The sequence below is a fragment of the Neoarius graeffei genome, chromosome 5 (assembly GCF_027579695.1).
Source record: "Neoarius graeffei isolate fNeoGra1 chromosome 5, fNeoGra1.pri, whole genome shotgun sequence".
NCBI classification, from domain to species: Eukaryota; Metazoa; Chordata; class Actinopteri; order Siluriformes; family Ariidae; genus Neoarius; species Neoarius graeffei.
In genome coordinates, this window is record NC_083573.1 from 106,951,223 (window position 1) to 106,977,350 (window position 26,128).

Consider the following 26,128-nt stretch of genomic DNA (forward strand, 5'->3'; position numbering starts at 1 on the left):
CAGTGAAGGAGGTGTGGCCTCTGTATCTGTCAGGCTCAGTGAAGGAGGTGTGGCCTCTGTATCTGTCAGGCTCAGTGAAGGAGGTGTGGCCTCTGTATCTGTCAGTCTCAGTGAAGGAGGTGTGGCCTCTGTATCTGTCAGGCTCAGTGAAGGAGGTGTGGCCTCTGTATCTGTCAGGCTCAGTGAAGGAGGTGTGGCCTCTGTATCTGTCAGGCTCAGTGAAGGAGGTGTGGCCTCTGGATCTGTCAGTCTCAGTGAAGGCGGTGTGGCCTCTGTATCTGTCAGGCTCAGTGAAGGAGGTGTGGCCTCTGTATCTGTCAGGCTCAGTGAAGGAGGTGTGGCCTCTGTATCTGACATTCTCAGTGAAGGAGGTGTGGCCTCTGTATCTGTCAGGCTCAGTGAAGGAGGTGTGGCCTCTGTATCTGTCAGTCTCACTGAAGGAGGTGTGGCCTCTGTATCTGTCAGTCTCAGTGAAGGAGGTGTGGCCTCTGTATCTGTCAGGCTGAGTGAAGGAGGTGTGGCCTCTGTATCTGTCAGGCTCAGTGAAGGAGGTGTGGCTTCTGTATCTGTCAGGCTCAGTGAAGGAGGTGTGGCCTCTGTATCTGTCAGGCTCAGTGAAGGAGGTGTGGCCTCTGTATCTGTCAGTCTCACTGAAGGAGGTGTGGCCTCTGTATCCGTCAGGCTCAGTGAAGGAGGTGTGGCCTCTGTATCCGTCAGTCTCAGTGAAGGAGGTGTGGCCTCTGTATCTGTCAGGCTCAGTGAAGGAGGTGTGGCCTCTGTATCTGTCAGGCTCAGTGAAGGAGGTGTGGCCTCTGTATCTGTCAGGCTCAGTGAAGGAGGTGTGGCCTCTGTATCTGTCAGTCTCACTGAAGGAGGTGTGGCCTCTGTATCTGTCATTCTCAGTGAAGGAGGTGTGGCCTCTGTATCTGTCAGGCTCAGTGAAGGAGGTGTGGCCTCTGTATCTGTCAGGCTCAGTGAAGGAGGTGTGGCCTCTGTATCTGTCAGGCTCAGTGAAGGAGGTGTGGCCTCTGTATCCGTCAGGCTCAGTGAAGGAGGTGTGGCCTCTGTATCTGTCAGGCTCAGTGAAGGAGGTGTGGTCTCTGTATCTGTCAGGCTCAGTGAAGGAGGTGTGGCCTCTGTATCTGTCAGGCTCAGTGAAGGAGGTGTGGCCTCTGTATCTGTCAGGCTCAGTGAAGGAGGTGTGGCCTCTGTATCCGTCAGGCTCAGTGAAGGAGGTGTGGCCTCTGTATCTGTCAGGCTCAGTGAAGGAGGTGTGGTCTCTGTATCTGTCAGGCTCAGTGAAGGAGGTGTGGCCTCTGTATCTGTCAGGCTCAGTGAAGGAGGTGTGGCCTCTGTATCCGTCAGGCTCAGTGAAGGAGGTGTGGCCTCTGTATCCGTCAGTCTCAGTGAAGGCGGTGTGGCCTCTGTATCTGTCAGTCTCAGTGAAGGAGGTGTGGCCTCTGTATCTGTCAGGCTCAGTGAAGGAGGTGTGGCCCCTGTATCTGTCAGGCTCAGTGAAGGACGTGTGGCCTCTGTATCTGTCAGTCTCAGTGAAGGAGGTGTGGTCTCTGTATCTGTCAGGCTCAGTGAAGGAGGTGTGGCCTCTGTATCTGTCAGGCTCAGTGAAGGAGGTGTGGCCTCTGTATCTGTCAGGCTCAGTGAAGGAGGTGTGGCCTCTGTATCTGTCAGTCTCAGTGAAGGAGGTGTGGCCTCTGTATCTGTCAGGCTCAGTGAAGGAGGTGTGGCCTCTGTATCTGTCAGGCTCAGTGAAGGAGGTGTGGCCTCTGTATCTGTCAGGCTCAGTGAAGGAGGTGTGGCCTCTGGATCTGTCAGTCTCAGTGAAGGCGGTGTGGCCTCTGTATCTGTCAGGCTCAGTGAAGGAGGTGTGGCCTCTGTATCTGTCAGGCTCAGTGAAGGAGGTGTGGCCTCTGTATCTGTCAGGCTCAGTGAAGGAGGTGTGGCCTCTGTATCTGTCAGTCTCAGTGAAGGAGGTGTGGCCTCTGTATCTGTCAGGCTCAGTGAAGGAGGTGTGGCCTCTGTATCTGTCAGTCTCAGTGAAGGAGGTGTGGCCTCTGTATCTGTCAGGCTCAGTGAAGGAGGTGTGGCCTCTGTATCTGACATTCTCAGTGAAGGAGGTGTGGCCTCTGTATCTGTCAGGCTCAGTGAAGGAGGTGTGGCCTCTGTATCTGTCAGTCTCACTGAAGGAGGTGTGGCCTCTGTATCTGTCAGTCTCAGTGAAGGAGGTCTGGCCTCTGTATCTGTCAGGCTGAGTGAAGGAGGTGTGGCCTCTGTATCTGTCAGGCTCAGTGAAGGAGGTGTGGCCTCTGTATCTGTCAGGCTCAGTGAAGGAGGTGTGGCCTCTGTATCTGTCAGTCTCACTGAAGGAGGTGTGGCCTCTGTATCTGTCAGGCTGAGTGAAGGAGGTGTGGCCTCTGTATCCGTCAGTCTCAGTGAAGGCGGTGTGGCCTCTGTATCTGTCAGGCTCAGTGAAGGAGGTGTGGCCTCTGTATCTGTCAGGCTCAGTGAAGGAGGTGTGGCCTCTGTACCTGTCAGGCTCAGTGAAGGAGGTGTGGCCTCTGTATCTGTCAGGCTGAGTGAAGGAGGTGTGGCCTCTGTATCCGTCAGGCTCAGTGAAGGAGGTGTGGCCTCTGTATCCGTCAGTCTCAGTGAAGGCGGTGTGGCCTCTGTATCTGTCAGGCTCAGTGAAGGAGGTGTGGCCTCTGTACCTGTCAGGCTCAGTGAAGGAGGTGTGGCCTCTGTATCTGTCAGGCTCAGTGAAGGAGGTGTGGCCTCTGTATCTGTCAGGCTCAGTGAAGGAGGTGTGGCCTCTGTATCTGTCAGGCTCAGTGAAGGAGGTGTGGCCTCTGTATCGGTCAGGCTCAGTGAAGGAGGTGTGGCCTCTGTATCTGTCAGGCTGAGTGAAGGAGGTGTGGCCTCTGTATCTGTCAGTCTCAGTGAAGGCGGTGTGGCCTCTGTATCTGTCAGGCTCAGTGAAGGAGGTGTGGCCTCTGTATCTGTCAGTCTCAGTGAAGGAGGTGTGGCCTCTGTATCGGTCAGGCTCAGTGAAGGAGGTGTGGCCTCTGTATCCGTCAGGCTCAGTGAAGGAGGTGTGGCCTCTGTATCCGTCAGTCTCAGTGAAGGCGGTGTGGCCTCTGTATCTGTCAGTCTCAGTGAAGGAGGTGTGGCCTCTGTATCTGTCAGTCTCACTGAAGGAGGTGTGGCCTCTGTATCTGTCAGTCTCACTGAAGGAGGTGTGGCCTCTGTATCCGTCAGGCTCAGTGAAGGAGGTGTGGCCTCTGTATCTGTCAGTCTCACTGAAGGAGGTGTGGCCTCTGTATCTGTCAGTCTCACTGAAGGAGGTGTGGCCTCTGTATCTGTCAGGCTCAGTGAAGGAGGTGTGGCCTCTGTATCTGTCAGGCTCAGTGAAGGAGGTGTGGCCTCTGTATCTGTCAGGCTCAGTGAAGGAGGTGTGGCCTCTGTATCTGTCAGGCTCAGTGAAGGAGGTGTGGCCTCTGTATCCGTCAGTCTCAGTGAAGGCGGTGTGGCCTCTGTATCTGTCAGGCTCAGTGAAGGAGGTGTGGCCTCTGTATCCGTCAGGCTCAGTGAAGGAGGTGTGGCCTCTGTATCCGTCAGTCTCAGTGAAGGCGGTGTGGCCTCTGTATCTGTCAGTCTCAGTGAAGGAGGTGTGGCCTCTGTATCTGTCAGGCTCAGTGAAGGAGGTGTGGCCTCTGGATCTGTCAGTCTCACTGAAGGAGGTGTGGCCTCTGTATCTGTCAGTCTCAGTGAAGGAGGTGTGGCCTCTGTATCTGTCAGGCTCAGTGAAGGAGGTGTGGCCTCTGTATCTGTCAGGCTCAGTGAAGGACGTGTGGCCTCTGTATCTGTCAGTCTCAGTGAAGGAGGTGTGGCCTCTGTATCTGTCAGGCTCAGTGAAGGAGGTGTGGCCTCTGTATCTGTCAGGCTCAGTGAAGGAGGTGTGGCCTCTGTATCTGTCAGTCTCAGTGAAGGAGGTGTGGCCTCTGTATCTGTCAGGCTCAGTGAAGGAGGTGTGGCCTCTGTATCTGACATTCTCAGTGAAGGAGGTGTGGCCTCTGTATCTGTCAGGCTCAGTGAAGGAGGTGTGGCCTCTGTATCTGTCAGTCTCACTGAAGGAGGTGTGGCCTCTGTATCTGTCAGGCTGAGTGAAGGAGGTGTGGCCTCTGTATCCGTCAGGCTCAGTGAAGGAGGTGTGGCCGATGTATCCGTCAGTCTCAGTGAAGGCGGTGTGGCCTCTGTATCTGTCAGTCTCAGTGAAGGAGGTGTGGCCTCTGTATCTGTCAGGCTCAGTGAAGGAGGTGTGGCCTCTGGATCTGTCAGTCTCACTGAAGGAGGTGTGGCCTCTGTATCTGTCAGTCTCAGTGAAGGAGGTGTGGCCTCTGTATCTGTCAGGCTCAGTGAAGGAGGTGTGGCCTCTGTATCTTTCAGGCTAAGTGAAGGAGGTGTGGCCTCTGTATCTGTTAATCTCAGTGAAGGAGGTGTGGCCTCTGTATCTGTCAGGCTCACTGAAGGAGGTGTGGCCTCTGTATCTGTCAGTCTCAGTGAAGGAGGTGTGGCCTCTGTATCTGTCAGGCTGAGTGAAGGAGGTGTGGCCTCTGTATCTGTCAGGCTCAGTGAAGGAGGTGTGGCCTCTGTATCTGGCAGGCTCAGTGAAGGAGGTGTGGCCTCTGTATCTGTCAGTCTCACTGAAGGAGGTGTGGCCTCTGTATCCGTCAGGCTCAGTGAAGGAGGTGTGGCCTCTGTATCTGTCAGGCTGAGTGAAGGAGGTGTGGCCTCTGTATCTGTCAGGCTCAGTGAAGGAGGTGTGTCCTCTGTATCTGTTAATCTCAGTGAAGGAGGTGTGGCCTCTGTATCTGTCAGGCTCAGTGAAGGAGGTGTGGCCTCTGTATCCGTCAGTCTCAGTGAAGGAGGTGTGGTCTCTGTAACTGTCAGGCTCAGGGAAGGAGGTGTGGCCTCTGTATCTGTCAGTCACAGTGAAGGAGGTGTGGCCTCTGTATCTGTTAATCTCAGTGAAGGAGGTGTGGCCTCTGTATCTGTCAGTTTCAGTGAAGGAGGTGTGGCCTCTGTATCTGTCAGTCTCAGTGAAGGAGATGTGGCCTCTGTATCTGTCAGTCTCACTGAAGGAGGTGTGGCCTCTGTATCTGTCAGTCTCACTGAAGGAGGTGTGGCCTCTGTATCTGTCAGTCTCACTGAAGGAAGTGTGGCCTCTGTATCTGTCAGGCTCAGTGAAGGAGGTGTGGCCTCTGGATCTGTCAGTCTCACTGAAGGAAGTGTGGCCTCTGTATCTGTCAGTCTCACTGAAGGAAGTGTGGCCTCTGTATCTGTCAGTCTCACTGAAGGAGGTGTGGCCTCTGTATCCGTCAGGCTCAGTGAAGGAAGTGTGGCCTCTGTATCTGTCAGTCTCAGTGAAGGAGGTGTGGCCTCTGTATCTGTCAGTCTCACTGAACGAGGTGTGGCCTCTGTATCTGTCAGTCTCACTGAACGAGGTGTGGCCTCTGTATCTGTCAGTCTCACTGAAGGAGGTGTGGCCTCTGTATCTGTCAGTCTCACTGAACGAGGTGTGGCCTCTGTATCTGTCAGTCTCACTGAAGGAGGTGTGGCCTGTGTATCTGTCAGTCTCACTGAAGGAGGTGTGGCCTCTGTATCTGTCATTCTCAGTGAAGGAGGTGTGGCCTCTGTATCTGTCATTCTCAGTGAAGGAGGTGTGGCCTCTGTATCTGTCATTCTCAGTGAAGGAGGTGTGGCCTCTGTATCTGTCAGTCTCAGTGAAGGAGATGTGGCCTCTGTATTTGTCAGTCTCAGTGAAGGAGGTGTGGCCTCTGTATCTGTCAGTCTCACTGAAGGAGGTGTGGCCCCTGTATCTGTCAGGCTCAGTGAAGGAGGTGTGGCCTCTGTATCTGTCAGGCTCAGTGAATGAGGTGTGGCCTCTGTATCTGTCAGGCTCAGTGAAGGAGGTGTGGCCTCTGTATCTGTCAGTCTCAGTGAAGGAGGTGTGGCCTCTTTATCTGTCAGGCTCAGTGAAGGAGGTGTGGCCTCTGTATCTGTCAGGCTCAGTGAAGGAGGTGTGGCCTCTGTATCTGTCAGTCTCAGTGAAGGAGGTGTGGCCTCTTTATCTGTCAGGCTCAGTGAAGGAGGTGTGGCCTCTGTATCTGTTAGGCTCAGTGAAGGACGTGTGGCCTCTGTATCTGTCAGGCTCAGTGAAGGAGGTGTGGCCTCTGTATTTGTCATTCTCAGTGAAGGAGGTGTGGCCTCTGTATCTGTCAGTCTCAGTGAAGGAGGTGTGGCCTCTGTATTTGTCATTCTCAGTGAAGGAGGTGTGGCCTCTGTATCTGTCAGGCTGAGTGAAGGAGGTGTGGCCTCTGTATCTGTCAGGCTCAGTGAAGGAGGTGTGGCCTCTGTATCTGTCAGTCTCAGTGAAGGAGGTGTGGCCTCTGTATCTGTCAGGCTCAGTGAAGGAGGTGTGGCCTCTGTATCTGTCAGTCTCAGTGAAGGAGGTGTGGCCTCTTTATCTGTCAGGCTCAGTGAAGGAGGTGTGGCCTCTGTATCTGTCAGGCTCAGTGAAGGAGGTGTGGCCTCTGGATCTGTCAGTCTCAGTGAAGGAGGTGTGGCCTCTTTATCTGTCAGGCTCAGTGAAGGAGGTGTGGCCTCTGTATCTGTTAGGCTCAGTGAAGGAGGTGTGGCCTCTGTATCTGTCAGGCTCAGTGAAGGAGGTGTGGCCTCTGTATTTGTCATTCTCAGTGAAGGAGGTGTGGCCTCTGTATCTGTCAGTCTCAGTGAAGGAGGTGTGGCCTCTGTATTTGTCATTCTCAGTGAAGGAGGTGTGGCCTCTGTATCTGTCATTCTCAGTGAAGGAGGTGTGGCCTCTGTATCTGTCAGTCTCACTGAAGGAGGTGTGGCCACTGTATCTGTCAGGCTCAGTGAAGGAGGTGTGGCCTCTGTATCTGTCAGGCTCAGTGAAGGAGGTGTGGCCTCTGTATCTGTCAGTCTCAGTGAAGGGGTTGTGGCCTCTATCTGTCAGGCTCAGTGAAGGAGGTGTGGCCTCTGTATCTGTCAGTCTCAGTGAAGGAGGCGTGGCCTCTGTATCTGTCAGGCTCAGTGAAGGAGGTGTGGCCTCTGTATCTGTCAGGCTCAGTGAAGGAGGTGTGGCCTCTGTATCTGTCAGGCTCAGTGAAGGAGGTGTGGCCTCTGTATCTGTCAGTCTCACTGAAGGAGGTGTGGCCTCTGTATCTGTCAGGCTGAGTGAAGGAGGTGTGGCCTCTGTATCTGTCAGGCTGAGTGAAGGAGGTGTGGCCTCTGTATCTGTCAGTCTCACTGAAGGAGGTGTGGCCTCTGTATCTGTCAGTCTCACTGAAGGAGGTGTGGCCTCTGTGTCTGTCAGGCTCAGTGAAGGAGGTGTGGCCTCTGTATCTGTCAGGCTCAGTGAAGGAGGTGTGGCCTCTGGATCTGTCAGTCTCACTGAAGGAGGTGTGGCCTCTGTATCTGTCAGGCTCAGTGAAGGAGGTGTGGCCTCTGTATCTGTCAGGCTCAGTGAAGGAGGTGTGGCCTCTGTATCTGTCAGGCTCAGTGAAGGAGGTGTGGCCTCTGTATCCGTCAGGCTCAGTGAAGGAGGTGTGGCCTCTGTATCTGTCAGTCTCACTGAAGGAGGTGTGGCCTCTGTATCTGTCAGGCTCAGTGAAGGAGGTGTGGCCTCTGTATCCGTCAGGCTGAGTGAAGGAGGTGTGGCCTCTGTATCTGTCAGTCTCACTGAAGGAGGTGTGGCCTCTGTATCTGTCAGTCTCACTGAAGGAGGTGTGGCCTCTGTGTCTGTCAGGCTCAGTGAAGGAGGTGTGGCCTCTGTATCTGTCAGGCTCAGTGAAGGAGGTGTGGCCTCTGGATCTGTCAGTCTCACTGAAGGAGGTGTGGCCTCTGGATCTGTCAGGCTCAGTGAAGGAGGTGTGGCCTCTGTATCTGTCAGGCTCAGTGAAGGAGGTGTGGCCTCTGTATCTGTCAGGCTCAGTGAAGGAGGTGTGGCCTCTGTATCCGTCAGGCTCAGTGAAGGAGGTGTGGCCTCTGTATCTGTCAGTCTCACTGAAGGAGGTGTGGCCTCTGTGTCTGTCAGGCTCAGTGAAGGAGGTGTGGCCTCTGTATCTGTCAGGCTCAGTGAAGGAGGTGTGGCCTCTGGATCTGTCAGTCTCACTGAAGGAGGTGTGGCCTCTGTATCTGTCAGGCTCAGTGAAGGAGGTGTGGCCTCTGTATCTGTCAGGCTCAGTGAAGGAGGTGTGGCCTCTGTATCTGTCAGGCTCAGTGAAGGAGGTGTGGCCTCTGTATCTGTCAGGCTCAGTGAAGGAGGTGTGGCCTCTGTATCTGTCAGGCTCAGTGAAGGAGGTGTGGCCTCTGTATCTGTCAGGCTCAGTGAAGGAGGTGTGGCCTCTGTATCAGTTGTGCAGAAGGAATATGATGAATCCTTGTTTGCAAATAATTTCAGTCTCCGCTCTGCCAGTAAAAAGCCACAGTTTCACAATCTCTCTCTCTCTCTCTCTCTCTCCCTCTCCTCTAACCTGTGCCAGTGTAAACAGAAAGAGTGTGCATAGAGGACAGGTCTGCTAGAAACTCACCTCCACTTGCGTTTTCTTCATCCTGGAAGAGAGAAGAGCAGAGTGAGGTTTAAAGAAGTTTCAGTTCCAGTAAAGAGCTGAATGGAATCAAATCACTTCATTCACAAACACTGCAGTGCACTCAGGACAGCGTCAGAGTAAACACTACACCTGCACACACACGGGGCTTCATAAAACACCACGGAGAACAGGCACGCATCACCTCCACTTCATCATTCCCCACACACTACACACACACACACACACAGATAAAACACCACGGAGAACAGGCACGCATCACCTCCACTTCATCATTCCCCACACACACACACACACACACACACACACACACACACACACACACACAGATAAAACACCACGGAGAACAGGCACGCATCACCTCCACTTCATCATTCCCCACACACTACACACACACACACACACAGATAAAACACCACGGAGAACAGGCACGCATCACCTCCACTTCATCATTCCCCACACACACACACACACACACACACACACACACACACACAGATAAAACACCACGGAGAACAGGCACGCATCACCTCCACTTCATCATTCCCCACACACTACACACACACACAGATAAAACACCACGAAGAACAGGCACGCATCACCTCCACTTCATCATTCCCCACACACTACACACACACACACACACACACACACACACACAGAGATAAAACACCACGAAGAACAGGCACGCATCACCTCCACTTCATCATTCCCCACACACTACACACACACACACACACACACACACACACACACACACACACACACACACACACAGAGATAAAACACCACGAAGAACAGGCACGCATCACCTCCACTTCATCGTTCCCCACACACTACACACACACACACACACACACACACACACACAGAGATAAAACACCACGAAGAACAGGCACGCATCACCTCCACTTCATCATTCCACACACACACACACACACACACACACACACACACACACACACACACACACACACACACACACGGGGCTTCATAAAACACCACGGAGAACAGGCACGCATCACCTCCACTTCATCATTCCCCACACACTACACACACACACACACACACACACACACACACACACAGATAAAACACCACGGAGAACAGGCACGCATCACCTCCACTTCATCATTCCCCACACACTACACACACACACACACACACACACACACACACAGATAAAACACCAAGGAGAACAGGCACGCATCACCTCCATCATTCCCCACACACTACACACACACACACACACACACACACACAGATAAAACACCAAGGAGAACAGGCACGCATCACCACCTCCATCATTCCCCACACACTACACACACACACACACACACACACACACACACACACACACACACACACACACACACACACACACAGAGATAAAACACCACGAAGAACAGGCACGCATCACCTCCACTTCATCATTCCACACACACACACACACACACACACACACACACACACACACACACGGGGCTTCATAAAACACCACGGAGAACAGGCACGCATCACCTCCACTTCATCATTCCCCACACACTACACACACACACACACACACACACACACACACACACACACACACAGATAAAACACCACGGAGAACAGGCACGCATCACCTCCACTTCATCATTCCCCACACACTACACACACACACACACACACACAGATAAAACACCAAGGAGAACAGGCACGCATCACCTCCATCATTCCCCACACACTACACACACACACACACACACACAGATAAAACACCAAGGAGAACAGGCACGCATCACCACCTCCATCATTCCCCACACACTACACACACACACACACACACACACACACACACACACACACACACACACACACACAGATAAAACACCATGGAGAACAGGCACGCATCACCTCCATAATTCCCCACACACTACACACACACACACACACACACACACACACAGATAAAACACCACGGAGAACAGGCACGCATCACCTCCATCATTCCCCACACACTACACACACACACACACACACACACACACACACACACACAGATAAAACACCACAGAGAACAGGCACGCATCACCTCCACTTCATCATTCCCCACACACACACACACACACACACACACGGGGCTTCATAAAACACCACGGAGAACAGGCACGCATCACCTCCACTTCATCATTCCTCACACACAGACAGACAGACAGGTAAAATGAATTCCTCACACACACATCACCTACATCTACACTTCATCATACTTCACAGACTACAGACACATAGACAGATAGACTGAGACAGATATATAGATACAGACAGACATATATCGACACACAGACAGACAGACAGACATATAGACAGACAGACAGATATGTAAACACATAGACAGATAGATACACAGACATATCAACAGATATATGGATACATAGACAAACAGCCTGACAGACATACAGATACATAGACAGAAAGACAGATATATAGACACATAGACTGATAGATAGACAGACAGATATATAGATACATAGACAGACAGACAGACAGACAGATATACAGGTACATAGACACATATACAGACAGATATACAGGCACAGATACTAACAGACAGACAGATATATAGATACATAGACAGACAAACAGATAGATATGTATACACACAGACAGGCAGAGAGAACAACATACAGATAGACAAAAAGACAGACAGATAGCAAGATGAAGTGAAAGACAGACAGACAGACAATGCAGACAGATAAATGGACAGAGATAGAAAAATAAAATGTGAGACAAACAAATAGACAAACAAATCGACACAACAGGCCTTTAGGCCATTAGACAGATGACAGACAGACAAATCCAGAAGAAGACAGGAGACACAGCACCATGTCTATTCCCACTGTGTGCGTGTTGTGTGCCAGCCCTAACCTTTAACGAGGAGTGTACGGCAGACTCGGGTGGGTAGACGATGAAGTGGCGCAGCGTGAAGCCGAAGCCCTGCGAGGTTCGGCGCAGGTGCAGAGTTTTAGGCCCAGGCCAGGAGAAGAGCTGGTCCACAGGTGCCGGGGATATGGGGGACATGGGGGACACGGGGGACAGCTCACTCGGATCACGGCCATCCTTCTTACACTGAGACGGGAAAGAGAGAAGAAGGAAAGCACTTAAAAATAAAAATAAGGTTTTAATTATTGATAATTCACTCATTAAAATACACTTACTTAAAACTATTTTATTATTACATTGAACCCAAAACAAAATTAAATTCAAGACAGGTTTTCTGTGTGTAAGAGTGTGTGACACAATATCATTGTCACAAAAAAGCATATTCTTTTAAAAAAATAATAATATCTTAATAAAATGTGACATGAAATTAAAAAAAAAAGTTGTAAATTTATAGACTGTGTAAAACCGACTCTCACTCAGTGTAGAGAGGGAGAAAGTCTCCTGTTTCCAAAAGACAAAACATAAAACTTTCCAAATGTCCCCAATTCTGCCATGACAACGGCAACGATACAAGAAACACCATGACTCACTTCAGCCATCTTGAACAGAGGAACCCAGACACACACTGACCCAGTTCATCAACACACACACACACACACACACCACTAGCATCAATAATTCTAAACCACTGCTTACGTGAAATGTGCTGCTTGCTAGCGCTTAGGGATCATATCAGAAATGAGCAATTCCAGCGTTATGGACGTGACACTTGAACTCAAAATGGCAACAAATGACCCAGTGCATGTTTTATTGTCTCCCAGTATTTAAACAGGTGTTGCATATTTTAAGGCTGTACCATACTGGAGAAGTGATAGAACAAGAACAATTCCCATAGTACATCTAGGGCATGCCAGAAAATGCCAATAAAAGATGCGTTATGGATGTGACAGAAAAAGTATCACTTTTCTTGGGTGACTGTACATTTTTATCAAACTCTGTGAAATTGTAAACCTAATGTCGAAATGGAGATATCCATTTGACAGAGGGGTCCAAGGTGAATATTAAAAAATCTTTGTTTAAAATATTTTGTATTTCATGCAGAGTTTCGGAAGGAAAAGTCAGCGTAATGGATGTGACGAAATTCCGTTATGGATGTGACGCGTCTGAAATAGACATGGCATATGTTTAGAAAATCAGCAATTTAACCACCATAACCCTTTGAAAAACTCTCTAAATATCAGCTAAAACTATCAAAGTTCTTAAATAATATTTAGGATGGCTATTGTTTTGCTGTTTTGTGGATTTTAGCATACATTTCTGTGGCTTGTGGCAATAATATAGAATTGTACATGATCAAAGTTGATTTTAGCTTGGGGTTTACATTATAAGAAAGAAAGACTGACATATTAAGGCGAAGGGAACAATTCTTGTGACAAATTGGTTCAACTTATTCACATCTGTAAAATACAGGCTTAGGTGATATCTCTGGGAGTGGTTTTGATGTATTACATGTTGCTTTATTTTTGCATGGTGAGGTTGACATTTACATGGAATTGCCCAAACACTAGCTACTGTAGTTACATACCCGGCTTCTGAGATGACCTGAAATTAGCTAGCCAGCTAACTAACTGCAGGAAAAACAACAAAACTAGCGTGACCAGACGTCCCAGTTTGACCGGGACAGTCCCGATTTTGAGTTGCGTGTCCCTAGTCCCAACAAAGGTCCGTCGGGACACTGAAATGTCCCGGTTTACACCAAACACTAACAAACTGTCCCAGTTACAGCGATCATATATAGCCAACGAGATGTCAATAAAGCTTCTAGCAATTCAGCATCAATGTGCGTGTGTGCGCAGTCAACCTTACAATGTATCTATTTGTACAATGTTGTAATATAGAGGCCGCGTTATAACGTTTTTTTTTTTTGCGCTAGCCGCTGTTAACTACTACGCGGCAATGCCGAACGGATGAGCGCTGGGAGATGTTCGCGCACTTCAAGAGTAGGGAGATTCCTTACAGCAGTGTCAGCCAGCTTTGCCAGTTTGCCATGTGCCTACCTGGCACCAATGCTCCAGCTGAGCGAATATTTTCACTCATGAGCAACACCCGGACTGACGAGAGGAATCACATGACCGTGCCTACTCTCGAAGCCTTGCTCATTACCCAGGCCAATTTCAACGATACTTGCTCGCAGTTTCCCAGCAGGCTCTCGGGCAATAAAGCACTACTGGAGCAAATTCACTCATCATGTAAATATACAGTATGCAATAAAATGGCATCTTCTTTAGGGTGGGTGGGTTGGGCGGCTGTGTTTCTGAAACATTTTTTGTTGTCTTTCACGTGTCTTTAATCTGTATCACAGATTGTCTTGGCTAGTTTGATGCTGTTGTCAATTCAGGGTTCACATTTTCAAAATAGTTAATAGCCGACACTGGTTAAGATTAAACAGAGGCATTTTGGGTAAAGGTTCGGAGGTGACAACGATTAGGCTCATGCGCTCATTCCTGTTACAATGCATAGCCTATTGTTTAAAAAAAAAGTTCATCGCATAAAATGTTGATGTTAATATGCAAGCAATGCATTTTCTTGGCGTTTTCACAAAGGTGGAATAAATCAGTTGAAATTTAGGCTATTGGCCTATTCCCTATCATCACATCTGCTGTCTGATTTTCTTACTTTAACTGAATTGTGATAGAAGTACATGTAGAGAACAAGAAAATACTTGATTATTCTCTGAAATGTTGATAAAAGTGAGCTTCTACAAAATGATAACAGCACCTGTCTGAGCCGGTTTGAGCCGGCGCATGATTACATCAAAACGCGTGTGCGTGCACGAGTATCACGGTCACGTGCAAAGTGTCCCGGTTTTAGACTCGGGAAATCTGGTCACCCTAAACAAAACAAAAATATGAACATTAAAGAAAACTAAATGAAATATTATATATGATCCACACGCATTCACAGAACATCTGTCCTATTTCCTTTTGTTTAAACCCAGAAACATCTCACTTTAATCGCTAATTCTGGAGCCAGCACTTGCTAGCTTCTGCGTATAGCCGACATCAAAACATCACAGAGCTTTACCCTCACACTATTTACATCACACACGATGTTCAGATGTTTATAAGAAAATTCCATGTGTGACCCAGTCTTTCTCAATTATCATGTTTTAACAACAAAATTTTGGTGAGCAGTCGATACTAAATCTATTTACACTGTTTTTACAGTTGTATAAAATATTTTATTGGAAAGTTCCCAACATATCTGAGGGAAATGTTACAACCCCGATTCCAAAAAAGTTGGGACAAAGTACAAATTGTAAATAAAAATGGAATGCAATAATTTACAAATCTCAAAAACTGATATTGTATTCACAATAGAACATAGACAACATATCAAATGTCGAAAGTGAGACATTTTGAAATTTCATGCCAAATATTGGCTCATTTGAAATTTCATGACAGCAACACATCTCAAAAAAGTTGGGACAGGGGCAATAAGAGGCTGGAAAAGTTAAAGGTACAAAAAAGGAACAGCTGGAGGAACAAATTGCAACTCATTAGGTCAATTGGCAATAGGTCATTAACATGACTGGGTATAAAAAGAGCATCTTGGAGTGGCAGCGGCTCTCAGAAGTAAAGATGGGAAGAGGATCACCAATCCCCCTAATTCTGCGCCGACAAATAGTGGAGCAATATCAGAAAGGAGTTCGACAGTGTAAACTTGCAAAGAGTTTGAATCAAATCAAATCAAATCAAGTTTATTTGTACAGCGCTTTTAACAATAAACATTGTCGCAAAGCAGCTTTACAGAATTTGAACGACTTAAAACATGAGCTAATTTTATCCCTAATCTATCCCCAATGAGCAAGCCTGTGGCGACGGTGGCAAGGAAAAACTCCCTCAGACGACATGAGGAAGAAACCTCGAGAGGAACCAGACTCAAAAGGGAACCCATCCTCATTTGGGCAACAACAGACAGCCTGACTATAATATTAACAGTTTTAACAGGTATAACCCTCAACTGTCCTCATGGGACAGTTTAAAGAGTTTGAACATATCATCATCTACAGTGCATAATATCATCAAAAGATTCAGAGAATCTGGAAGAATCTCTGTGCGTAAGGGTCAAGGCCGGAAAACCATACTGGGTGCCCGTGATCTTCGGGCCCTTAGACGGCACTGCATCACATACAGGCATGCTTCTGTATTGGAAATCACAAAATGGGCTCAGGAATATTTCCAGAGAACATTATCTGTGAACACAATTCACCGTGCCATCTGCCGTTGCCGGCTAAAACTCTATAGTTCAAAGAAGAAGCCGTATCTAAACACGATCCAGAAGCGCAGACGTCTTCTCTGGGCCAAGGCTCATTTAAAATGGACTGTGGCAAAGTGGAAAACTGTTCTGTGGTCAGACGAATCAAAATCTGAAGTTCTTTATGGAAATCAGGGACGCCGTGTCATTCGGACTAAAGAGGAAAAGGACGACCCAAGTTGTTATCAGCGCTCAGTTCAGAAGCCTGCATCTCTGATGGTATGGGGTCGCATTAGTGCGTGTGGCATGGGCAGCTTACACATCTGGAAAGACACCATCAATGCTGAAAGGTATATCCAGGTTCTAGAGCAACATATGCTCCCATCCAGACGACGTCTCTTTCAGGGAAGACCTTGCATTTTCCAACATGACAATGCCAAACCACATACTGCATCAATTACAGCATCATGGCTGCGTAGAAGAAGGGTCCGGGTACTGAACTGGCCAGCCTGCAGTCCAGATCTTTCACCCATAGAAAACATTTGGCGCATCATAAAAACGGAAGATACAACAAAAAAGACCCAAGACAGTTGAGCAACTAGAATCCTACATTAGACAAGAATGGGTTAACATTCCTATCCCTAAACTTGAGCAACTTGTCTCCTCAGTCCCCAGACGTTTACAGACTGTTGTAAAGAGAAAAGGGGATGTCTCACAGTGGGAAACATGGCCTTGTCCCAACTTTTTTGAGATGTGTTGTTGTCATGAAATTTAAAATCACCTAATTTTTCTCTTTAAATGATACATTTTCTCAGTTTAAACATTTGATATGTCATCTATGTTCTATTCTGAATAAAATATGGAATTTTGAAACTTCCACATCATTGCATTCCGTTTTTATTTACAATTTGTACTTTGTCCCAACTTTTTTGGAATCGGGGTTGTAATATTTCCTATAATTCTGTACAGTTTCTACCCTCACCGTGTCTTTATATTATCCAAAAACCCAAATTCACAAGAAAATATACGGTCATTTTCATGGCAGTCATGGATACGACTAGAGTAGCTTAAGTTGTCGTCATGGCAACAAAACAGCACATTGAAATGTTTGCCACATGTCATGTTGGAACGTTTTTAGAAGGAAATGTCACACATACGGCTCACTTTCTCAATATGGCGGAAAAACCCATTAAATTTTGGTTAGCGGTCGACGCTAAGTCTGTTTACGTTGTGATTATTGTACAAAGTCTTTTATTGGAAAATTACCAACACATCTGAGGGAAATGTTGATGTTTCCGATAATTCTGTCTGGTTTCTACCCTCGCTGTGTCTTTATGTTAGCCAGAAAAACAAATTCACAAATTCCATTTTAATGTGCCATTATTTTAATGGCAGTCACAGATATAATGACGAGTGGCTTGATTTGTTGTCATAGCAACAAAATGAAACAAGAACATCCTGGAGGCGTTTATATGGGACTGGTTTTACCAAAACCACCTTTTCTGAGTGTGTTTTTCCAGCACTGGGACAATAAGGCAGATCTGTGTCATACCTCACACACACACACACACACACTTGGGTAAACGCTGACTCAAACCACCACATAATTCTCACACTGACACTTCGCAATGTTCATCAGTTTTCTAATATGATGTCTCAGTTTGTTTGAACAATAACCCCACCCACACACTCTCTCTCTCTCTCTCTAATCGTCATTAAACCAATCCACTGTGTGTCAATCCAATCTCGTTACTGATTTTCCCTCTTTTTCAAGCACGGACACAGATGTCAATCAATGACGATCCGATGAGAGGAAATCACCCTGACACGTGTCTTTAAAACAGCATACGTATACCCTCACCGGCCACTTTAATAGGAACCTGTACTTGATTCTATAGGGGTGTTCACACGGCACATATGTGACCCCTCACCGAATCCAGGGACACGTGTCGGCCGAAACGAATCCGAGATAATGGCAAAAGAAGCATTTTTTTTTTCGAAATTTGTGATTTTTGTTTTTTTCCATCATGTGCAAGTTGAGATCTTGAAGAATGCAATCAGTATTTCAGATAATAGATTGTTTTGTTGGAAAAGCATACATTTTTTGTTGCAAATTGTCTCGTTTTTGTCAGGACTGTAGCCTGCTGGGGGGTGTGGGTAAATTACCATATGGGCCATTCACATGATGATTTAAGTCTTTTGTTTTGTTTTTTTTTGCGAATCAGCTGTATGATACGAGCTGAGCGCATGGCTACTTAACTGCATACAGGCGTGTGATTTCACTATGGAATGAGTTACTAAACAGACCGCAGAGGAGCAAACACCGCGAAGCAAACAGACACACGGTATTTACATCGGAGATAACCATTTCTAGCAAAAAAAATGCAACCTCGTTTTCCAGATTGAATGGAATACTTGAATGATCGGATGATACACGGACCGTTCTAGGATTACATTCCATCGGAGGCATTGGTGTGTGCAAGGCGCCGTTTCTCTTTCTGATGGGGTGAGTTTATTAATCTAAGGCTGTGTGCTTATTTTTGCATGTAACGGAGAGTGTTGTGGTTTGGTTAAGCCTAGGTCACAACCGGACGTACGATTTTTTGGCCGTGTGATTTTTGGCGTTTCCCAAATCGCTGCGTTTTTTTTTTGTTCACGGAGAAAGACGCGCGTTGGCCGTAAGTTTGTCTTGCAACCTGAAAAAAACATAAGCGCCCGTAGAGTTTGTTTGACATGACAAAGAACCTCTGCGGCCGGTCTGCGGCTCGAAAATCAGCACATCACACGCGCGCTCTCGTGCTTTTCACACGCGCGCTCTCGTGCGTTTCATGCGCGCTCTCCGTGTGTTTCTTGCGTTTTTTGCGTGTAGACCTCGGTTGTGACCGAGGCTTTACATGAAACTAGCGTTGTGTTAGTTGTGTCATCATCGTGCTATCTTTCTTTCTTACGGTGTGAGTAATTTTTCAACCACAAAACGTTAAAGTATACTTTAGGACTTATTTTTGTACTTCATAATTGTGTTGGGCATACTTTGCATGGAAGGAAAATTGACGTGGTGATCTTTGTTTACATGAAAGTAGTATCGTGCTAGCTCGTAGGGGGTAGGGCTTTCCTTAATGTCATGCAGATGAGCAGCATTATGTGCCCGCCCTACACCCAGAGTAGCTGAGATGGAAAACTTTGAGGGCGATTTTCTCCCTTTTCTGTTTTAAGAAGTATACACTTTCAAAAGGCCACACATTCTTCAAATACTGTCAGATCTCCACATGGAAGGCATCATTGCAAAGCTTAGAAACTGTATTTTCTGAATCTGTCAATAACTCAAAATGCCCCCGGGCCGACATGTGTCCCTGGATTCTGTGATCTGCCACATATTTGCATCGATGCTGCACCGATGTATTTTGTTGCGATATATCTTACGCCGGTGTAAATTTTGTGGAGCGTTCACACGTCACAAACCTGCTTACTAGAGAGAAGCACGTAGCACCGGTGCAGCCCCACTTGCGTTCACACGGCAGTTTTTGCGACCGTGCTATACGATAGTAATAATGCGGAAATGAAATATGCGCATGCGTGAAAATGTACTTCCTTTTCCCGGTTGTCATGGCATCACCAAGCGCCGGCAAAACAACGTGGATGAAGACACCAGTGCTGCCAGATACTGCTGACGTTTTCCAGCCCAAAATATGTTCAAACCCACCAAAATGCACTTAAAACCGCCCAATCTGGCAACACTGGAAGACACGCAGTTCTGTTGTTGTTGATATTCGCCATTTTGGAAGCGCAAAATACCAGGATGCGAATTATGCAATGCCCGTATGTAATCAACTCTCCTGACGCGTAGCGAGTCTACCCCTGTAGCGTTCAGACGTCCCATTTTATTATCGGTGCTGCCCCGCAAACTAGCATTTACTCCGGAGTAAATTTCTTAAACCACCTCCCGAGCAGGGTTAGATTTGCACCGGTTTAAGCAGCTTTCAGGGGCTACACCGGTATAACTTTGTACCGTGTGAACGCTCTACCGGGGCAGCCCCGGCGCTACACCGGAGTAAAAGTTGCCGTGTGAACACCCCTTAAGATTCCTGGAACCCACTGTGTTCTTCGGATGTTTTATCCTGAGATGCTTTTCTGCTCACCACGGTTGTAAAGAGTGATTATATGAGTTACTATATCCTTCCTGGCAAAAAAGCTCAACCCAACTCAAATCTGTCCATTTCCCTCTGACCCTCTCTTATCAACAAGGCGTTTGTTTCCACCCACAGAACTGTCGCTCACTCACTCGATGATGTTTTTGGCACCATTCTGTGTAAACTCTAGAGACTGTTCTGTGTGAAAACCCCAGGAAAGAGGTCAGCAGTTTCTGAAATACTCAAACCTCACACTCATCTGGCTCAAACCAACGCCCATACCACAGTAAAAGAAAGTCACACTTTGAGATCACGGAGATTTTTCCCATTCTGATGTTTGAACATCGTGAACATTAACTGAAGCTCTTGATTTGTATCTGCATGACGTGCTGCTGTCGAAGGATCGGCTGATTAGAGAACTGCATCAAAGAGCAGGTGGATGGATGGATGTTCCTAATAAAGTGGCCGGTGAGTGTATTATTCTCAATATTTGTACATGGATATCATTCTTATCGTTTCTATAGCAACGGCTCATTCACAGTGGAAAGGTCCACATAAACTGATTATAAGAAATGCGTGCAATCATCATGACTGAGAATTTTATTTAATGTTTATGGTAGGAGTCAGAGGGCGGCACGGTGGTGTAGTGGTTAGCGCTGTCACCTCACAGCAAGAAGGTCAGGGTTCGAGCCCCGTGGCCGGCGAGGGCCTTTCTGTGCGGAATTTGCATGTTCTCCCCGTGTCCGCGTGGGTTTCCTCCGGGTGCTCCGGTTTCCCCCACAGTCCAAAGACATGCAGGTTAGGTTAACTGGTGACTCTAAATTGAGCGTAGGTGTGAATGTGAGTGTGAATGGTTGTCTGTGTCTATGTGCCAGCCCTGTGATGACCTGGCGACTTGTCCAGGGTGTACCCCGCCTTTCACCCGTAGTCAGCTGGGATAGGCTCCAGCTTGCCTGCGACCCTGTAGAAGGATAAAGCAGCTAGAGATAATGAGATGAGGTCGGAGGTGAAGGTAGAGTTTTAAGTTTTCTATTTATATATATTCTCATTCTCATTATCTCTAGCCGCTTTATCCTTCTACAGGGTCGCAGGCAAGCTGGAGCCTATCCCAGCTGACTACGGGCGAAAGGCGGGGTACACCCTGGACAAGTCGCCAGGTCATCACAGGGATGACACATAGACACAGACAACCATTCACACTCACATTCACACCTACGCTCAATTTAGAGTCACCAGTTAACCTAACCTGCATGTCTTTGGACTGTGGGGGAAACCGGAGCACCCGGAGGAAACTCACGCGGACACGGGGAGAACATGCAAACTCTACACAGAAAGGCCCTCGCCGGCCCCGGGGCTCGAACCCAGGACCTTCTTGCTGTGAGGCGACAGCGCTAACCACTACACCACCGTGCCGCCATATATATATATATTTTAGGATGTCTTATGTTCTGACTGCCATGTTCGTTTCCATAGCAACAATATCTTTTTTTTTTCCTCTTCTAGGTTATCTCCAGCTGGACTGACTGATCATCTCGTGAATTGGCAGTAGAGCCGAGACAAGCTGCACTATTTCATTTCATCGCCGTCAATCTGCACTATTTTTTCCAGGACGACGATGTCAGTGGGTTTGGAATGTTTTCGCTTGATGAGAGGAACGCTGGGAGACGAGACGAGCACAAACCCCATCACACATCTCATCCCGTTTCACTCCATCTTTTTTTAGGCTGGTATTTAGTTCCGGCTGTCTGTGGTTTGCTCCGACACTGCAGGCTTTCACCGTCTCGCCTCTCCTCACAACAACGGGGCCTCACATGGAATTATTTTTACCCTGTGCTCCACAGGCCGCTGTGTGAGGGACGCTTGTTCATGTGTGTGTGGTAATAGGAGCATCGGAGGGGGCATTCCGTCATCATCGCATTCCACATTCGCCTTCTTATTTTAGGATTCTCCACACACAGCGTGTGTGTGTGTGTGTGGTTTATTCTCTAATGCAGTGATCCTGTGGGGCTACTTCACCACACCGCACCACTTTAACACACACGACTCCACTCATTACTGCCAACCGCAGGATCCATCATGACCCATTACAGCTCCTACATGACCTACATGAGGCTAGACAGAAAATTAGTAAAAATAGATGACCAAAAGGTTTTGTGTGATCCTCTCCCATCAGGCACTGCAAAACAGAATGGGCGGGGCTTGTGGTAGATAATGGAAAAAGCCTCGATTTCAAAAAAACTAACAGGAGATATCTACCGTATGACCTATTTGGGGGAGGAGCTAGACCTGTCTGATATATAGATTGTTCAAGGTTCAAGGGAGGAGCCAGGATTGTTTAGGGTTTATATAAAGATTCGGGGAGGGGCTTAGCCTATTTGGAGGAAGGTTTGATGGATTTAGGGGATGAGCTAGACCTAGTTATATATATTTTTATGCTCTCTCTTCGTCAGTAAAGTTTATTGATAGTTACATGTACAATCTGAGATGACAATTTAACCTGGAATACAAGTCAGAGATGAGTTCCACCAAACCAGAGATCAGGGAGGAGTTCGGTGTTGGTCTGAAGTGATTCTACAGCTCAGTGGTGTCTGTCCACCTCGTGATGGCCTTGTGAGCTGTTGATGCTGTTTATTATTCAGCTGCATCTGATATTGTCTCTTCAGCCAGGCTCTGAGTGTTCCTCGCTCTTCCTCCTCCTCCACCCATCAATATTCAGGCAAAGCGTTAAAATCTTCCACTGGCTCTAATGTTTGTAGCCGAGTCGCCAAAGGCGTCCTCTTGTAGTCGGTCACTAACGGAGCACAGCTAGGCCTATTTAACATTTAGGGGAGAAGGTTGGGCTGTTTAAAGTTTGGGGGTGGGGTTAGGCTAGTTTGGAGGAGGATCTAAGATTATGTAGGGTCTGAGGGATGGGCTGTTTGGGAAACAGCTAGTCTATTTAAACTTTGGTAGTGTTGTAATCAAGACAACAGCTTTAAGACCAAGTCAAGACCAGTGTGTGAGACAGCCATTAATATTACATTAATGACATGCTCTTGTCCAGAGCAGCATACAACATACCCTGGGGGTTAGGTGCCTTTCTCAAGGTCACTTCAGCCATTCCTGCTGGTACAGGGAATCAAACCAACAACCTTTGGGTCCCAAAGCTGCTTCTCTAACCATTAGGCCATGGCTTCCCTGATTGAGTGGGCTCAAAACATCATGTACATTACAACAATTGAGCTGAGTCAAAAATCACGACCGAAGAGATTAAAAAGGGAGCTAGGAATGATAAAGCAATGTGCACTTAATATAAGTTTATTGAAGTGATATCAAATTTATAACGAATATGCTTTTGTGGAGTTCATTCTTGTGGAATTCAACAGTAATGAAAATTTCAAATTAGTAATGAGTCACATTATTGGTCGCATTTGAAGCAGGCAGTTTTACCTCCAGGGCGGCACGGTGGTGTAGTGGTTAGCGCTGTCGCCTCACAGCAAGAAGGTCCTGGGTTCGAGCCCCGGGGCCGGCGAGGGCCTTTCTGTGTGGAGTTTGCATGTTCTCCCCGTGTCCGCGTGGGTTTCCTCCGGGTGCTCCGGTTTCCCCCACAGTCCAAAGACATGCAAGTTAGGTTAACTGGTGACTCTAAATTGACCGTAGGTGTGAATGGTTGTCTGTGTCTATGTGTCAGCCCTGTGATGACCTGGCGACTTGTCCAGGGTGTACCCCGCCTTTCGCCCGTAGTCAGCTGGGATAGGCTCCAGCTTGCCTGCGACCCTGTAGAAGGATAAAGCGGCTAGAGATAATGAGAGATGAGAGAGTTTTACCTCCAATCACAGTAACGATGTTAACAAATAAATCCAACAATACACAGACAATCGAGTGAAATCCCCACAGTTGTGCTCTTGAAATAAAATCCTAAGTCCTCTCCATCTGAGACCGAGACAAGACCGAGTAAAAATACACTCGGGTCTGAGACGGGACCTTCAAAAAGTGGTCTTGAGATTGGACTCGAGTCCTACAGCACTAGATTCTGGGTTTATCTGTTTATAGTTTAGAGGAAGAGCTGAGATTATTAATGGTCCAAGGGAGGAGTGAGGCCTTTTTCAGTTTTAGGAGAAGAGCTAGGATTATTTAGTGTTTGGGGATTAATTAGACCTGTTTAAGGGGAAGGGCTATGTCTGTTTCAGGTTTGGGGGAGGAGCTAGGATTATTTAGGGTTGGAGACGAGTTAGACCTTTGGGAGAGGAGCTATCTTCAGATGATGGCTTGATTTCATGCAAAAACATCTAGGATTTGGGAAAAGCGAAAGCTATTTAGGATGTGGGGGTGGAGATAAGGTTATTTAGGGTTGAATCTGGATTTGGGGCAGAGTTAGCATATTTAAGGAAATGCAGTGATTTGAGAAGGTAGCTACAGTGCTACAATTTTAGCCCATTCCTCCGTACAGAACAGCTTCAACTCTGGGATGTTGGTGGGTTTCCTCACATGAACTGCTCGCTTCAGGTCCTTCCACAACATTTCAATTGGATTAAGGTCAGGACTTTGACTTGGCCATTCCAAAACATTAACTTTATTCTTCTTTAACCATTCTTTGGTAGAACGACTTGTGTGCTTAGGGTCGTTGTCTTGCTGCATGACCCACCTTCTCTTGAGATTCAGTTCATGGACAGATGTCCTGACATTTTCCTTTAGAATTCGCTGGTATAATTCAGAATTCATTGTTCCATCAATGATGGCAAGCCGTCCTGGCCCAGATGCAGCAAAACAGGCCCAAACCATGATACTACCACCACCATGTTTCACAGATGGGATGAGGTTCTTATGCTGGAATGCAGTGTTTTCCTTTCTCCAAACATAATGCTTCTCATTTAAACCAAAAAGTTCTATTTTGGTCTCATCCATCCACAAAACATTTTTCCAATAGCCTTCTGGCTTGTCTACGTGATCTTTAGGAAACTGCAGACGAGCAGCAATGTTCTTTTTGGAGAGCAGTGGCTTTCTCCTTGCAAGCCTGCCATGCACACCATTGTTGTTCAGTGTTCTCCTGATGGTGGACTCATGAACATTAACATTAGCCAATGTGAGAGAGGCCTTCAGTTGCTGAGAAGTTATCATGGGGTCCTTTGTGACCTCGCTGACTATTACACGCCTTGCTCTTGGAGTGATCTTTGTTGGTCGACCACTCCTGGGGAGGGTAACAATGGTCTTGAATTTCCTCCATTTGTACACAATCTGTCTGACTGTGCATTGGTGGAGTCCAAACTCTTTAGAGATGGTTTTGTAACCTTTTCCAGCCTGATGAGCATCAACAATGCTTTTTCTGAGGTCCTCAGAAATCTCCTTTATTCGTGCCATGATACACTTCCACAAACATGTGCTGTGAAGATCAGACTTTGATAGATCCCTGTTCTTTAAATAAAACAGGGTGCCCACTCACACCTGCTTGTCATCCCATTGACTGAAAACACCTGACTCTAATTTCACCTTCAAATTAACTGCTAATCTTAGAGGTTCACATACTTTTGCTACTCACAGATATGTAATATTGGATCATTTTCCTCAATAAATAAATGACCAAGTATAATATTTTTGTCTCATTTGTTTAACTGGGTTCTCTTTATCTACTTTTAGGACTTGTGTGAAAATCTGATGATGTTTTAGGTCACATTTATGCAGAAATATAGAAAATTCTAAAGGGTTCACAAACTTTCAAGCACCACTGGATGTCAACCTAAGGTGATATTTTGATATGATATCCACGCTATCTTAATTTATGGGAGGAGCAAAGCCAGTGTAATGTGATATTTTGAGAGAGTATTCTTGAGAACATTTGTTTTGTTTGTTTTGCAGCACAGCTTTATAACTGTATGACCTCCACCCAGTTTTGTTTTCCCTCTCTTTCTCACAATATAATAAAAAAGACAGACAATAAATCAATCTTGAGGACAATACACACCTACGCTGGTTTCACTGGACTTGGTATAGTGTGGAAAAGTGGGTCATGTAGACTGTTTCTGCACAATGCTGCAGAGTGTGTGTGTGCGTGTGTGTGTGAGAATTGCTATGGAATGTCATTTGCTGTTTGCTCTGACTCTATTCATCAATAAAATATAAAAGTAGACCTTTAGAAATCTACACTTCTCCAAAGGTGCATCAAACACACAGGCTTCAAAGCAACCACAAAACACAGACGAG

At 47.1% G+C, this 26,128-nt stretch overlaps 1 protein-coding gene across 2 annotated transcripts in view; it reads right to left on the reverse strand.

Annotated features, from left to right (window-relative positions):
* LOC132887218 (rho GTPase-activating protein 21-like) overlaps nucleotides 1–26,128 on the reverse strand; it is a 189,939-nt gene that overhangs the window by 85,349 nt on the left and 78,462 nt on the right. For both annotated transcript variants that reach the window (XM_060922706.1, XM_060922705.1), the window contains 2 exons: nucleotides 11,553–11,753; nucleotides 8,628–8,649 (listed from right to left, as the gene is read on the reverse strand). In XM_060922706.1, coding sequence (XP_060778689.1) covers nucleotides 8,628–8,649; nucleotides 11,553–11,705 — 175 coding nt within the window. In that variant the 5' untranslated portion in view covers nucleotides 11,706–11,753. The remainder of the gene's footprint in view (nucleotides 1–8,627; nucleotides 8,650–11,552; nucleotides 11,754–26,128) is intronic.